At 33.0% G+C, this 15,347-nt stretch overlaps 1 protein-coding gene across 1 annotated transcript in view; it reads right to left on the bottom strand.

The window, feature by feature from the left end:
* Positions 1 to 11,769, bottom strand: part of LOC108917237 (aminopeptidase N) — a 55,406-nt gene extending 43,637 nt beyond the window's left edge. Inside the window, exon 1 of the mRNA XM_018723734.2 lies at positions 11,345 to 11,769. Within this exon, the coding sequence (XP_018579250.1) occupies positions 11,345 to 11,369 (25 nt within the window). The 5' untranslated portion in view covers positions 11,370 to 11,769. The remainder of the gene's footprint in view (positions 1 to 11,344) is intronic.
* Between the last annotated feature and the right edge of the window lie 3,578 nt (positions 11,770 to 15,347).

Genomic DNA, 15,347 nt, shown 5'->3' with positions numbered 1-15,347 from the left:
ATAAACATAAGGAGGAAAGTCTACTGATTGCTTTAAAAACTATATGCAAAAATGGATTCGTTGATCACAATCCGGGGGTAAAATCTGTTGAACTAATTGCAGATGATAGGGGTGCAACAGCTGGCGTCTTATGATGCGATGTTCGGTATGAAATAAGATTCCTACTTGCTGTGCGAGTCGTTGAGTAAATTGTGGAGTCTTCGTCACGATTTTTCAACAGTGCATCTTCAACATTAAGGTTCACTTGCTGACCACGTCCTTCTCCTCGAGGAATAATACTTCCCTTATCTCGCAGAAACTGAACGCACTATAGGATTGTATTTGCATATGGGGGGGGGGTGACGTTGTGGCCATCACAACCTAGTCGCCGCGAGCGCATTTTCTCCGGCTGCACCATACACTAACACCATATCGACACGTTCGGAAATAGTAAATGCATTGTTTTCTCGGTTCATTGTAAAACTAGTTTGTGCACAAACTAAAAAATTAAGCAAATTAAGAAATAAGAATCTCGTTTTTAATGTAATCGGCACGCTATTCTTATTTCTTACTTCATTATAAAAATTACACTGTCACTATCGTGGAATTACAAAATAAAAACTTTTGTCTGGAATCTTTCACTTTTTAACACTGATGGGTCGATGGACGTGTTTAATATTTAATAATTAAGTGAATAATGAATTCAATACAATACAAACTCAGTTGACTGCACAAATTTTTTGACAATGTAACCTAACCTTCTTTTAGTATTATTAGTATTAGATTATACCGACTTAAATTATAAAATATTTCCAAAGTTTTTAATAAATAACACAGGGTGGACTTAATTTTCGTTGAATAAATGAACTTGAGTTTACAAAAAAAAAAAAAAGCGAAGATAGAACTTTTTCGGATAAGAGTGTTCTATTACAAATATCATCAGGAAGCTGCAGTTTAATTTTTATAGATTATACACTCCACACCCTGTATATGATATCCTGACATACATAGATATAAATCAAACGAATTTCAGTCTAGTTGCAATTTTACTAATGGAAAGAATACACACCTTATATCCAACGACGCATAAAAATTGAAAGATTGGCGATAGCGAAAAGGAGGACCGATAACAACATATAGAATATCCATTCGCCGTATTAAAAAAAATTGATTGAAATATACACGACAGGATTAGGACGGAAATAGGCAAAAAATTGTTCTGATTGATGTATTGTCGTTGGCATAAGATGAATATCAGTTTTAGAGATTCATTAACGAGATACGCGAGACAAGTGAAATCATTTTTAGATTGAACATGTCAGATTTTTTTTATTAAACGTCAATGTAGACTATAAAAAATTATTGTCACAGTTATTTGGTATCCACTGAATTTTTTCTATCATAATTACAGCGCAAAATACGGGGTGTTCATAGTTTCTTTGACGTGTCATCTAAAAAGATGGGTATTTTTATTTAACATTTTGTTCCTCTTAAATTAAATGATAGAAAACAATTTTAGAAACTGAGATTTTGCCAAAATATCTGTTTCATTAGCTTAGCTTTTCATTCACGTAGAAACCGTCCACTTTCCAAAATTAATAGCTTAGAACAGATATAGCCAACCTGCTTAAAATTCAAGGTTCGAAGTCAAATGATAAAAACCATGTGTGTGACTTAGGTAATATTTACGTTGATATTCATTTTATCGCCCAAGCTTACATTATTTGACGAACAAATGGGAACATTACAATATTTTTAAATACTACTATAAAGATAACACCTCGTGGTGAAGAAATAAACTAAGGTCTTGGTTATTTTCCATGCGATATTTAAGAAATAAATGACCCCTGATCGCTTGGTTGCTAGGTAGACGTGGTTATTATTAGACCGGGCTACAATAAATTGTACCATTCTTTTAATTTAACAGTATAGATCAAGTGGGCTGTCTAATTATGTCCACTGCTTGTTCTATTAGATCAATTTTCACGTTATAATAATGTTAATTCTATAAAACAGCTCGGCATTTTTCTCTGTTTAATTGTTTAGTCAGATATTTTATCGCTTGAGCAAAAAATAAAATAAAATTTAAAGAAACCCTTAATTGCCACTGAATAGTATGGCGCAATTCAATGGTGGACGTGGCTTTAGTCCGCAGGATAGTTGTTCACAATATCACTAGTTAAAAATAAAAAATATGTAACCTAAACTGTTTAGGGCCTTTTACAGAAACAAGGTTTTATTAGTTTCATTATTTTAAAGCCCTTTAAATGTTTTGCGGGTGTTTTCCTGTCTGGTGACTACACCATTGTAACTTGACGTAAAACGAGATTTTATAGATATAATTAAATGTTTAACATAAGTACCTGTATGCCTGTATTTTCGACATTTTCCGTTTACTTTAATATTTCTTTAAATTTTGAATGATTTTTCCCGACGTTTTCAGAAAAGTAATAATTCGTTCTTTGTTCGCTGTTGTTGTTTTTGAGAATTATCTTAACTTTTTCTCAAGTTGCTGAGAAGATAACAAGAATTGCATCTATTTCCCAATCACTTATCTCATCGTGTTTGTGAATCTTCAATTACAACTTCATTTGTCTAGTAATAGTCGTAATTAATAACCATTAAGATATTCGGGGCAATAAATCCTAATCTTTATTATGAAACACTTTAATTGGTATCACTATGAGATTAGATGTGTACACTACTAATACTCCCATTCGACTATACACATACGAAGGCACAGCCGAACAGGAAATAGAGTATAAATAATGATTTATTATCAACAACACACGGTTTCTGACGTTGAAATTGTATATTTGTTATTAACATTACTACATATAAAAATACTGACGGACCCGTAGTGTTTTCGTCACGCCAAAATACCCTCACACAAAAATAGGTTCATATTTTGGGTCGTCAAAACAACATAAAATTTTTATATCTATCGCATATGACTTTCACAGCTGCAGTTTGTTGTTTCTTCTACATTTGTGAAATAATTATGTCAGGACATATACACAACGTAACACGAGAGGTGTTTCAATGATAAGCAATATTAAACGTTATTATAAAACCGTAGAATGTCATACTGTCGCAATTAATTACTTATAGAATATACAGATTGGCCAAATGAAAACGAAACCGAGCCATTTTCTGGAACTGCGTCAAGATTGTAGAAAAACGTTCAGACTCGTCGATTTTAGATTAAAGGGGGACATTCTTTGCTGGTATTTTTGACTCCGCCACTTTCACCTCCAAGCAAGGGCAAGCATCACCCCAAAATATTTAGATGGCATTGGGGGTTGAGTAATATTTCTTTTGAAAGCTCTTTCAATTCTATTTACAACAGACTTTACATTTTATAATTCCGCCCAATACTTTGAAAAAAATGTACATTTTAAAATTTAAATTATGTTTAGTTGCTTACTTGCTACTTAGTTAATTAAATGTTCAAACTGATGACCGCCCGCTTCCATACAAGAATAAAGAATTTGTTCGAAACGTACGCGCACATTCCGAAGCTTTTCCGGAGTGATTCAACGGCATTCTTTGACGCAAACTTCCAGCGACGATGGCTGTGTTTTATAGATTTTACTTTTTAGATATCCCCACAAAAAGGAATCAAGGGGCGATAAATCCGGTGATCGTGGAGTCCACTCAATGCTGCCTCTTCTCCCAATCCAATTCCGTAGAAAACGTTGGTCCAAATATTGACGGGCAATTAACGCATAATGCGGCGGAGCATCGTCCTGTTGAAAAATCAAATAATTTTCATCATACTCTGGAACATTTTTAATAATATCAGTCAAGGCAGGGTCAATAGCGTCTTCCAGTAATTGCAAATACATTTGGCCAGTCAAATTACCAGGTAGAAAAAAAGGACCCATCAACCGGTCACCGAAAATTCCAGCCCATACATTTTATTTTTTCGGTTGCTGTGTATGCACTTCGTGAAAAACTCTTGGGTTTGAATCGGACCAATAGCGGCAATTGTGACGATTTACCGTCCCGTTAAAAAAAACTGCATTCATCAGAAAAACAGATGTTAAAAAGGAACTGTGGATCGTTCCCTGCTCGCTCACTCATTATCTCGCAAAATTGCAAACGGCGGTCATAATCATCCTCATGAAGTTCCTGGACTAAATGTATTTTGTATGGATGGAATTTATTCTTCTTCAAAATGGTTTGTATGCTAGTTCGATTGATCCCAGACACAGATGCCAGCTGCCTCGTACTTAATGTAGGATCAAGATGAACTTGTCCAAAAACTGCGACTTCTCTAGCTTCATTAACTATAGGTTTTCAATTTCTCGTTTTTTATTGGCTACGTTCCCTGTCCCTTGAAATTTTTGACTAACTCTAGAACATACCTACTTCCTCCTGACATGTTGATCTTGATATTGTTCATTAAATGGCTGAGCTGTTCTATTCGCACATTTATTGTTCATAAAGTAAAGGGAATTGATATCTACCCTTTCCGCAATGGAATAAACCATAGTGTTTAATTTTCAAAAACAAAATTAAATAAACTACCAACCAATGCTTCCAAATAATACTAAAAAATAATTTGGAATCCAATAATTCTACGTTCATTGTGTGTGTATTCATTTCTGTTTTTTTACAATTGTGTTTTTTTTTACGAAAGTAATCAAATCGCCAAAAACCAATGTAACGCAAGAAATACTAAATTTATACCATTGGCGTACTTAACTCGAATGACTGACATTTTTACCGTTACTAATTGTTTGTACATAAGTTTCAACTTTAAAATAAAACTTCTTAATAAGTATTGGGCGGAATTATAAAATTTAAAGTCTGTTGTAAAGGGAATTGTAAGAGCTTTCAAAAGAAATACTACTCAACCCTAATGCCATTTAAATATTTTGAGGTGATGCTTACCCTTGCTTGAGGGTGAAAGTAGCGGAGTCAAAAATACCAGCAAAAGAATGTCCCCGTTTAATCTAAAATCGACGGGTCTGAGCGTGTTTCTACAATCTTGACGCAGTTCCTGAAAATGGCTCTGTTTCGTTTTCATTTGGCCACCCTGTATGTAAAAGGAATTAATTAAGAAATTAATATTTTAGAAACAGTTGAAGATAGGTATATGACATCGTACATGAAATATGTCCAGAATTTTATGAAGAATCCAAAAATTTAATAATATATAGGGTGTTGCATTTAAAATAAGAAAGTTGGTATTGACCACTATTACGTGACGCACCCTGTATAAGAAGTTTTTATTGAAAAAAAATATGCAATTAAAAACACCAATCGACGTGTCTGGGCGATTTTTCGAACACGTCCCCATTTATTTATTATCGAATTTATTCCATTTGGCTGATAAGTCTGTCATTGGAAATAGAATAGCAGATTTCTTCGTGTAGTGTTTGATTTTGGGTCCTTTTTTCTTTAGCTTCTAATAGTTCTAATTTAAAAGATTCTTCTATTTTACAGACCGGCACCGAACGATAATTACTTTTTTAAATACCCACTGGTTCTTCTCCAAAGCCAACGTCAACATTTACAAATTGAACAAAGTGAGGTGACCTTAAAGGTTTGTGGAATTTGAAACTTCTTAAATGTATTAATTTTTTTCTCGCTTTTGCCTACGCTCACGCTGAATAGCTAGCTTAACAAGTTCCATCAGCAAAGTTGTCTCTTTTCGGAATTTATCGTCGAGAGTAGCCATGGAAAAAATGTATTTCGATTGATTTTCAAACGTAAATATTTGCGTTATTCTGGAAAGGAATCGTTTAAATTTAAAAACATACTGTCGCTATTTTTACGAAACAGTTATTTAATCTCTCTTGGCTGCCGCCTCCGAATATTTTATCAACAACAATCATTTTACATTAGATATTTGTTAAAACATTTGTTAAATATATGCCGGTAATTAATCTTTTTATTTTTTATACAAGCGACACATTTGAGTTTTTAGAAAAACAGGCTGGTAAAAATAGTATCCATGAGTAATCCTGTTATATTTTATGGCGATTAAATAATAAATATTTATTTATGTAACACAATGTGGGACGGGGTCTTTATATTATTTGTTAGTTTTATGAATCGTATATTTAAACAAATTTTTGCTAAATATCACGTGAAGACCATATTGTGGATTTCCTTCCTCGTAAGATATTTAATAAATGTATACATTTGCATATTATTAAACATAATATCAAAAGGATTAACATTCTGGTTGAATTTAAAGAATTTCCTATAAAAACGACAATCAGGTTAGCCTTGAACAGAAGCTGTGATTTTTAGAAATGTATAATTAAATCATTTTGACCCCCTGACCTAATGATCAAGAAAGTTTCTTCCAAATTTGATAAAAATGATATTAAAAACAATATGTGAAAAAACGGATATAATAATATAGTAGACAGGATAGTGTCCCCAAGGATATAAATAAAAAATATTTATATTAAATTAAATTTTAATATTTCATGTCAAAATTTTTTAATAGGAACATATTTTTTTAATGTAGTTTTATTGACTGACAATAGAAAATTAGGAAATAAGGAAATATGTTTATTCAAATAATTTACGCATCTTTCGAGAAAAATTATAAAAGAGATCCCTAGTAGTCGAATCAAGAAACAATAAACGCAATCGGTACTCGTACATAAACACTTCTACTGTAATGAAATTATTAAAATAAGAAAAAAAAACGAGATTATAAAAGTGTTATTTATCTGCGCATTTCATAAAAGTTGTTCGAGTCTCCGCATATCAATTTTATGGGTTCTGAACATATACATGTGAACAATTCATGTTTAGTCACATTTTTATAGTATTTTTTTAAATTCATAGATAGCCCACTGACCCTTACTGGGAAAAAATATCGAGGTATATTATGTCCGGTTTTGTTTAATGATGAATTCTATCACTGATAATAATTCATGTAAAGATCCAGTGTTTTAAAGAATTAGACGATTTCCAAATACACTACCCTCCATTAAATTTGCAAATTCCAACAAATTTACAAATTATCAAATTTCTCGATATACTCGTATCTAGAAAACGATAACTCCTGTTTTGTTTACTGAAAACGAATAGGTTATCTACAAAAATATATTTAAGCATACCATTATCAATATCGTACATATTTTTTACGTATCCTTGTCTTTTGCTTAGAGGACAACAAAAATCATAGTATTATTTTTCAAAACACTTACTAAATTGTTTCTTGTAAAAATTCAAACTAATTCTGTCTCAATAGTACCTCATTAGCAATTCTTTATAAATTCTCGATCTATTTATGAAACATATTGTATACATGTAATTAAGCTTTATCAAGTCACAACAATCATGCAGTAGAACCAGTGAATGATTAATTCATAAATCATAAACACGTATAACGGATACACACCAAGAGCCTTTTCAGATATGAAATAATGTATGTAAATTATTAGCCTTGGTACTAATAATGATTACGTATTAGTTTCACAACGCTGGGTCGAGCGCTAGGTGCATTGATTATATTATTAAAAAGTTAGAATGCGTTCAGTGCAACGTCTCAGTGTGGGTACCTGCAAGATATGTCATATCTTAATTGTCAGATCCGACTCATTGCCATCTAACTTTGTACCTACGTCAGAGAGCGACCTACTAATTAGTAGGTGCTCTGCAAGCAATGTCGCTGTGATCAATGCTAGATAGGGCTGTAGTCCGCAGGGTAGTTGTTTGCCACGATGTGCTTAGTCAAAAGGTTCAAAATTTTCTGCCAAATTTGAACAAATTCTGATTGATAAAAAAAAAGAAGTAATACTTTATGGAGTTCATTAAATTTAACTAATATAGATAATTAATATACATAATTGATTTGATTATATTTTTTTGCCACAATTTTTTTAGAATTAAATAATTGATGTTTGTTTAATTCCACTTTTTTTGGTTCCGAATTCATGTTTGTATTATCTTTTGGTCTTACAGCTGCTGAGACCAGGTACATCTTTTTTTACTAGACATACCTACCTTGTAAAAGACAACCACCAAACCAAAATGCGTAAAAAGAAAATGTAACGTTAACAGATATTTTTCTTGTTCTATTTTTCGAAGTTTCGATATCGCAGCATCTAAACAATTATAAGTATTTTCTTTGCATAACTTTTTAGTACAGAAACAATCAAAATTAATTTTAGTTTAAATTTGTTTTAAATTTTAAGTGTACCATAAAGTTAAAGCACCAGTTCTATTTAACTTGCCATAGATATCGTGAACCCGTTGACAAAAATTATTCGCGGTACCGCTTATAGACTTCCTTATTATTTGTTTCGAATATAAACCTATTACTAAAATGGCATGCCTTTATTGCCACATGTCATTTGTGGTATAGGTATACTGCGATGATTTATAGCTTCGTACGTATTACGTCCTATATCTAACATTCACCAGATACCAAAAGTGTGTTGTAATTTAATTTACATGTTTCTTGTAGCAGGGGCTTTTATTTGCTAATAAAACTGAATATTTATAATAAACTGCAATAAATGTTACGCGAGTGGTCTGTTGTTCTACTTGAAAATTGTGAAAGTGACTGGTTCTTTTTACATCCTGCATCTATGGAAAAGTTAAATGATCATCAATTTGTTTAGCCAAGTACAAGCAGAAAGCAATGTTGGTAAAATACCTTGGCAAATAAACACATAACCATTTGTACAAGGGCATTATATTTAATTTTGGAATTTAAAAAGATACAAAGTGGTCACAGCTTTTTCAAAGGAACATTTTTTTGTGGTGCTGTGCTATTTTTTGATTAAACATTGTTACTAAATGTTATGATAATTTGTGTCAATAATTATTGGCAAGCTTCAAATTCTGGTTCATTTTTAACATTTAAAACATTTAAATAACTTTTTTTAATTAAAGTGGGAGTATATATAAATATTTCATTCTTTAACAGGTTTCAGATTTCAAAAAATTTTTTTTCGCCTATCTTCCCATCTACCACACCCAACTAGTTGTTATTTCAACATTACATGTAGATGGGCATGATTGTTTATTGTTTAGGACTCATACAGTGGAAATTATTCTAAAATGATACTCCCTAAAAACTTCCAAGTTATCCCGATTTGAATTCTTTCTAATTTCAGTTGAATTAAATACTTTTGTAAAGTCCTTAGTGTCATTTTAATAGTGAGTCTAATTTAAAATATCTCGATATAAAAATAGTTGCGAACCAAAACTACCCCTAAAACTACACACTTGTATTTAAAAAGGACTGTGGCCAGTATATACATTTATGGTCAAAGTGTGCCAAATTTAAATGAAATCGTTTAAGCTATTTGGTTGGAATTAAAGAAAAAGCGAATGTTATTTAAACCACTTAAGATCTGTTGTCAAGTACTTTAGTTATACTTTATACAGGTTGATTCAAAATTCAATACAAAAAAAAATCTAGAAAAATAAAAAACAACACCCTGTATATCGAAAACTAAGCATTTGTGGACCCACGTTTATAGGCAAAAAAAGTCTTAGTTTGACATCAAAAATACGCCCCTAAATTCTTTATACTGAATTTTGAATCAGCCTATATATGTATGTAAAGGGTGGGCCATTAGTGAGAGAAAGTAAAATAACTCCATTGTTATTCATAATACAGAAAAAAAGTTAACATAAAAGTTGTACAGAATCAAATAACCTAAAGGAGAAAATTAATTTGAAACATATAGGGCGATGAGTAAAAACGGGACACGCCAAATATTACATTTTTTAAATGGAACACCCTGTATATTTTTAAACGTACGGATTTCTGAGAAAATTCTATATATGGCAATATAAACAGTTTAACATATTAGTGCGGGGTTGCCAAGTTATGTAGAAAATTCTTCGAATTTTGAAATAAACATGACCTCATGAAGAAGTTGTATTAACTTTCAATTACTAACACTTTGAGTAAAATTATTTGACAAAAGTTATAGGTAAATGTTAGGCAAAAATTCCTATGTTAGCTAATATCGATATTTTATACAGGGCATTTTTTATAATACGATCAGTTTTAGAAAGTTCAACTTGATTTTCTAAAATTTTTCAAATGGAACAGCCTGTATTTTGTTATTCTATTTTATTCACATATTTGTCCACTTCAACTTTTATTAAGTATGTTCTACACCTAAAGTTGTTAATTTTTAAGATAAGTATAGCATATATTTCCGAAAAACCTAATTTTTATTATTTTCGGTCGCACGAAATGGCTTTGAAAAAAACTGTCACATTGTTTCAACTTGCCCGTTCGTAGTTTATCATTCCATTTTCAGTTAATTTTATTATTAATATTTATTTCTGATATTCTGTAAAATAATAAAAAATTAAGTTTTTTTCAGAAATGTTGCTATATCTTAAAAACTAACAATTTTAGATATAGAACATGCTTAATAAAAGTTGAAGTGGACCGATATATGAATAAAATAGAACAATAAAATACAGGGTGTTCCATTTGAAAAATTTCAGAAAATCAAGTTTAAACTTTCTAAAAATGATTGTATTATAAAAAATGCCCTGTATAAAATATCAATATTAGCTAATATAGGAGCCTTTGCCTAATATTTGCTTATAACTCTGTCTAATTATTTTGTTCCAAGTTTTAGTAGCTGAAAGTTAACACAACTTCTTCGAGGTCATGTTCTTTCCAAAATTCGAGGAATTTTCTACATAACTTGGCAACCCCGCACTAAAATGATAAACTGTTTATATGGCCATATATAGAATTTTCTCGGAAATCCATATGTTTAAAAATATACAGGGTGTTCCATTTAAAAAATGTAATATTTGGCGTGTCCCGCTTTTACTCATCGCCCTGTATGTTTCAAATTAATTTTATAGTTTAGGTTCCTTGATTCTGTACAAGTTTTATATAAACTTTTTTTCTTATTATGAGTAAAAAGAGAGTTATTTTACTTTCTCACTCTAATGGCCCACCCTGTATATACAGGGTGTTTTTAAAAGAAGTAACACAAATGGTACCGGTGAATTTATAGCTAAAAATAACACATTTTGTATAAAAATGACCTTAGTAAAATGTTCAGGAAATACTGCCTCTCAAAGTTTCCAAAAAAGTATGGAAGAGCGGCAGTAATTTGAAAACCAAAAAAATGCATTTTGCCAACTTTTACACAAATTTTCTACTAATGCGGGTGCAACTTCTCAACAATTTTTTGGAAATTTCTGCCCCTTGGGGGGGTTGAAATATGCATCCTCTAAATTATTTTTTGCTACAACTTTCTTGTTTGACAAAAATTGAATATTCAAAAATACGTATCAGATAACCATTTGTGCTACTTCTCTGGGAAACACCCCGTATATATTAATTTTTTTTCGTGTTTTGTAAAGAGCTACTTTTGTATAGCAGAACGGTACTTACTTGAATAATCCACCTTCCCAACCATTTCGAAAAATTAACTAAAACGTCCAAACAGGCACACCACTGTCCATATAAAAAAAACTAGTCCACACTAAAACCCCTCCTGGGAGGTCTATGTATTATCGAACCAGCCTACAGAGTCGTCGATTTATTAACATTTTACTGTCGCCCGATAAAAAAAATTAACTCGCATCAACCGCTCCAGTAACTTTATCTGCTGCTATTCACGTAAAACGCTCTCCCGACCCGACCAGCGAGCATTTTTGGGTGCCGGTTTGCCCACGTCCCTCCGAGGATTCGAACTCTCCCGCCCGGTGTCGTTCCGAAAAATGCTCTTCAAACCCAAAGTGCGAAAACGATTGTCATTTGTTTACGTTCCGGGCCCCACTTGATGGCTATCTTTTGTTGCCGCGTGCGAGTGGAATTGACTGGTAGTAGGCTGGGTGCACGGTGCGTGTCGATGGTCTGGTGTGGGTAAGGGTTACCCACTTGATGGTAACGTGATGTCATGGGTAGTGGGTTAATGTCGACGTGACGCCCGTATTTTCGGTTTTGGGTCTAGGAATCGCGGTGGAACTGGTTCTGTGGTTTATCTGGAGGTTATCATGGGCGGTGGGGTTCCGGCGAAATCCAGTCTTTAGTTTCACAAAGAAAATGTTGACAAATATTGTCTATAAATATCAGTTGACAGTTCCCCCAGAAAAATCGCAGGCCAGATATACAGGGTGTCTCTAAAGGGCCGGTACAACGCTCCACCAGATATAGTAGGCTTAAAATAAGTAGATTTAACTAAACTTGCTTTAGGCCAAAAATTGATAATAACGGAACTACAGGGTGTCAAAGTTGGAAAATAAATAACGTTTTCTTTAATATCTTTTGACTACTTCCACTAAAAAAAATTGTTTAAGTTTTTTTTTAACTCCACTGATAAAGAAATTAGGAAAAATCGTTTATTGGATATTGAATATCTCGTCGCGACATTGGATACTGTTACTCCCAACTAGTGAGGCCAGAATTTCTTCGCTTGTAGGCGCGTCACACTTGCCTACAATATGCTACAGTTCCCCCTCCACGCGAGGCGGTTAAAATAACGTGATTTAGGAGGGAACTGAGGCCGGCTCAAAGCTGTAGTTCGCGGTTAATGTACGCGTTGCATAGTACGTGGGTAGTGTCTGATGTCAGTGTGAGGGATAGTACAAGGCTTTAAGGATAAGTACAAGGCAGGTCATAATTTAAAGTAAATTAATGTAATTTAATTAATATTATTTAATAGATACTTATTATACAGGGTGTCCTATTAATGTTGCGAAAAAAATTCAGGGGGAGTTTCCTTGACCAAAAATAAGAAAGAAAGTTTCCATAAACCATAAATTTAGAGAACATACAAGGTTTTTACTAATATCTGGAGAACCCTAATTCCGATTGTTTTGAAATTTGATATGTTTGTTTATAAAAACGGTAGACGTCGTCTGACGTAATTTGATTTATTTTATCTATTCGAGCGGCGTCCGGGGACACAAATTCAAGAAAATGTCCTCATTTTGTTACTGAGAATCTTATTTTTGAGATACAGAATGTTTAAAACAGGAAGTCGAACAAGTGAATGACTATTACATTTCTTTCTCAAAATTCTCAAAATAGTTTTTCTATCTATATATATTTCTTTATTATTACTATGACTTTTAACATTTATAAATTAATAATCCCTGGTGAACCCCACGCCCATGTCGGTCATAAAGTCAGTCCCAGTAAGTAAATGTATTCACTACCATCATATCAGTTAATCGACAAGGAAGATCATCGCACAGGGCATTACACTGCCTAAGAACTTGTCATAATACCAGCTTTGTTTGCCAGCACGAGCCATCTGCTCTTGTTTCTTTCCGAAAAAATGCTTGTAGAAACATTGACATTAGAATAAATAAACACTTATAGATGTTTGACAAGTGTATAATAGATCCTGTTATGTTTTCTTAGTTCTTGCTTCCTGGTCGTATTTATTTATTGCTTTATAATTGTGGGAGTTTAAATTATCAGATATGTTCTTTTAGATAGAGTCATAATTAAATGAAAGACATAATGAGAGACACAATTAAATGAAAATTAAAGAAACCACAAATGTTTACCAAAACAACTTTTCCGAAAAATTAAAAAATCTGGCCTCTTCGGCTTCAATGAAGCTTGTACTTGTCACCCTCCGAGGAGATAAGACAAAAAAAAACAGAAAGGAAAATAAAATAACGGAACAAATCTATTAAATTCTAACCATCTATGGTAGGTAACAAGGTATTCGCCGCTAGTACTCAGTGGAGAAGGGGAGGTTCACTTTATAAAGATTGTTTTGGGCGCCAGGTAAATTTACCTCAACGAATACCGACGTTGATTAACCCCCAAATCTACCAAACGAGGTTAATAAAAAATAACACGGTATAAATGCAAATGATTATTGAACGTGTTAACTCCAATAAGGAAAATACGGGTTGCAGCAAAGCAAAGCAAAGCAGTAATTAAAATAACAAAAAAATGAGCTATTAAAGTTGATAGCAAGATAAATACAAGTAGCGAACGCCTGCACTATACTCTAATTGTAAACAATTTATATTAAGTTAACAGTACGGCAGAAATTAAAATATATAAGTGAGTGAAATTATTTGTCAGACGTTAAATACGCGATCGCGACTCTTGAGCTCAGGCGCTACGGAGTTTGTTGCCGAACGCAAGAAAGAATGTAATGCTTTAATTTCCGCTAACAATATTTAAAATAAATATACGGCGCAAGCGCAGCAGAAAGAAAAATAAAGAAAGATCGTTATGGCTATTACTGAAAAAAAAAGTTAACAGCTAACAGCGTTTAACAAGATTATATGCTGGCATGACAACCAAACACAGGACTCAAGACAAAATTTTAAGTTTTAAACAAACTTACAACTAACATAATTATAAATAACAGCTAATCCTAACTTAATAAATGCATGCTAATATTTTAACTTATCATCACGAAATCACTATTGAGTCTATATGAAGTAGACAATAGAAAAAATGGACTATAAATTCTGCAACTAATATTTAACTCCACGATTGTTTGTGACCAACAGTTATAAATGGCCCGAAATTTCCTACAGACTAAACTAGGTATGATTAATTAAAAATAATATAATGTACACAATGGTAAAATCAATAAAAGTTATCGGTAGGAATTAAATAAAGAAACTTTAACTTGCGGTTCTCTATCTCCGCTATGCTTCCTCTCGAAATAGGGACAGCTGGTATACTAACTTCTAGTGTTGGCTAGTGAGTGTATGTTTCGAATCAGAGAGTCGACTCTTGGCTTAGATCATCTGAGTCGACTCCCAAAATATGTAAGAGTCTACTCCGATGATTCACCGACTTCCGTGTGGAGTGTCGAATCCGTTATAGTGTACAGCTGAACCACCAGGGCCGAGAGTCAGATGTGAGTCAGATTCGTTTTGCGATTTGGATCGGCGTGTAGCTGTGCCTGTGATCACTGATATTTAGTGATTTGCAAGTCGTTTGATACTGATAGGGAGTAAAGAGTGTGGGCAACAATGGCCACAATCTACAGGGAAAAACGGTAGCAAACGGTTTGCGTTTGTATTTGTAAACGTTTGAAGAGAATATATGCTTTATCGTCGCATTCATTCGCATTTTTGTATGACAACAAATTTCAGTGAAAGAACTAAGTACATAACCCTTGACTGCAGTGGAAGAACTAATTTCAATTTTAGTCGTTTCAGTAAACAAATATGTAATCGAATTATCGGTCAAGCTCAAGATCGACAAAATTCGTCAATCGGCCCAGATTCCGCTATTTCCGTCCGTTCCGAGACGGGCCACCGTGATTATGCGAATTACGAACTTAGCGATTCGATATCTACCATGGGAGTTGGGAGTCGGAAGAGTCGGCTCCCAGTTTCGACTCTCAACTTTGAAATGAGTCATTTGATTCGAAACATCAAAATGAATCGTTTTGCCCATCACTAAT

Source organism: Anoplophora glabripennis, unplaced genomic scaffold (assembly GCF_000390285.2).
Source record: "Anoplophora glabripennis isolate ALB-LARVAE unplaced genomic scaffold, Agla_2.0 scaffold41, whole genome shotgun sequence".
NCBI classification, from domain to species: Eukaryota; Metazoa; Arthropoda; class Insecta; order Coleoptera; family Cerambycidae; genus Anoplophora; species Anoplophora glabripennis.
The sequence above is the reverse complement of the archived record's forward strand: the minus strand, read 5'-3'. Positions and strand labels throughout refer to the sequence as shown.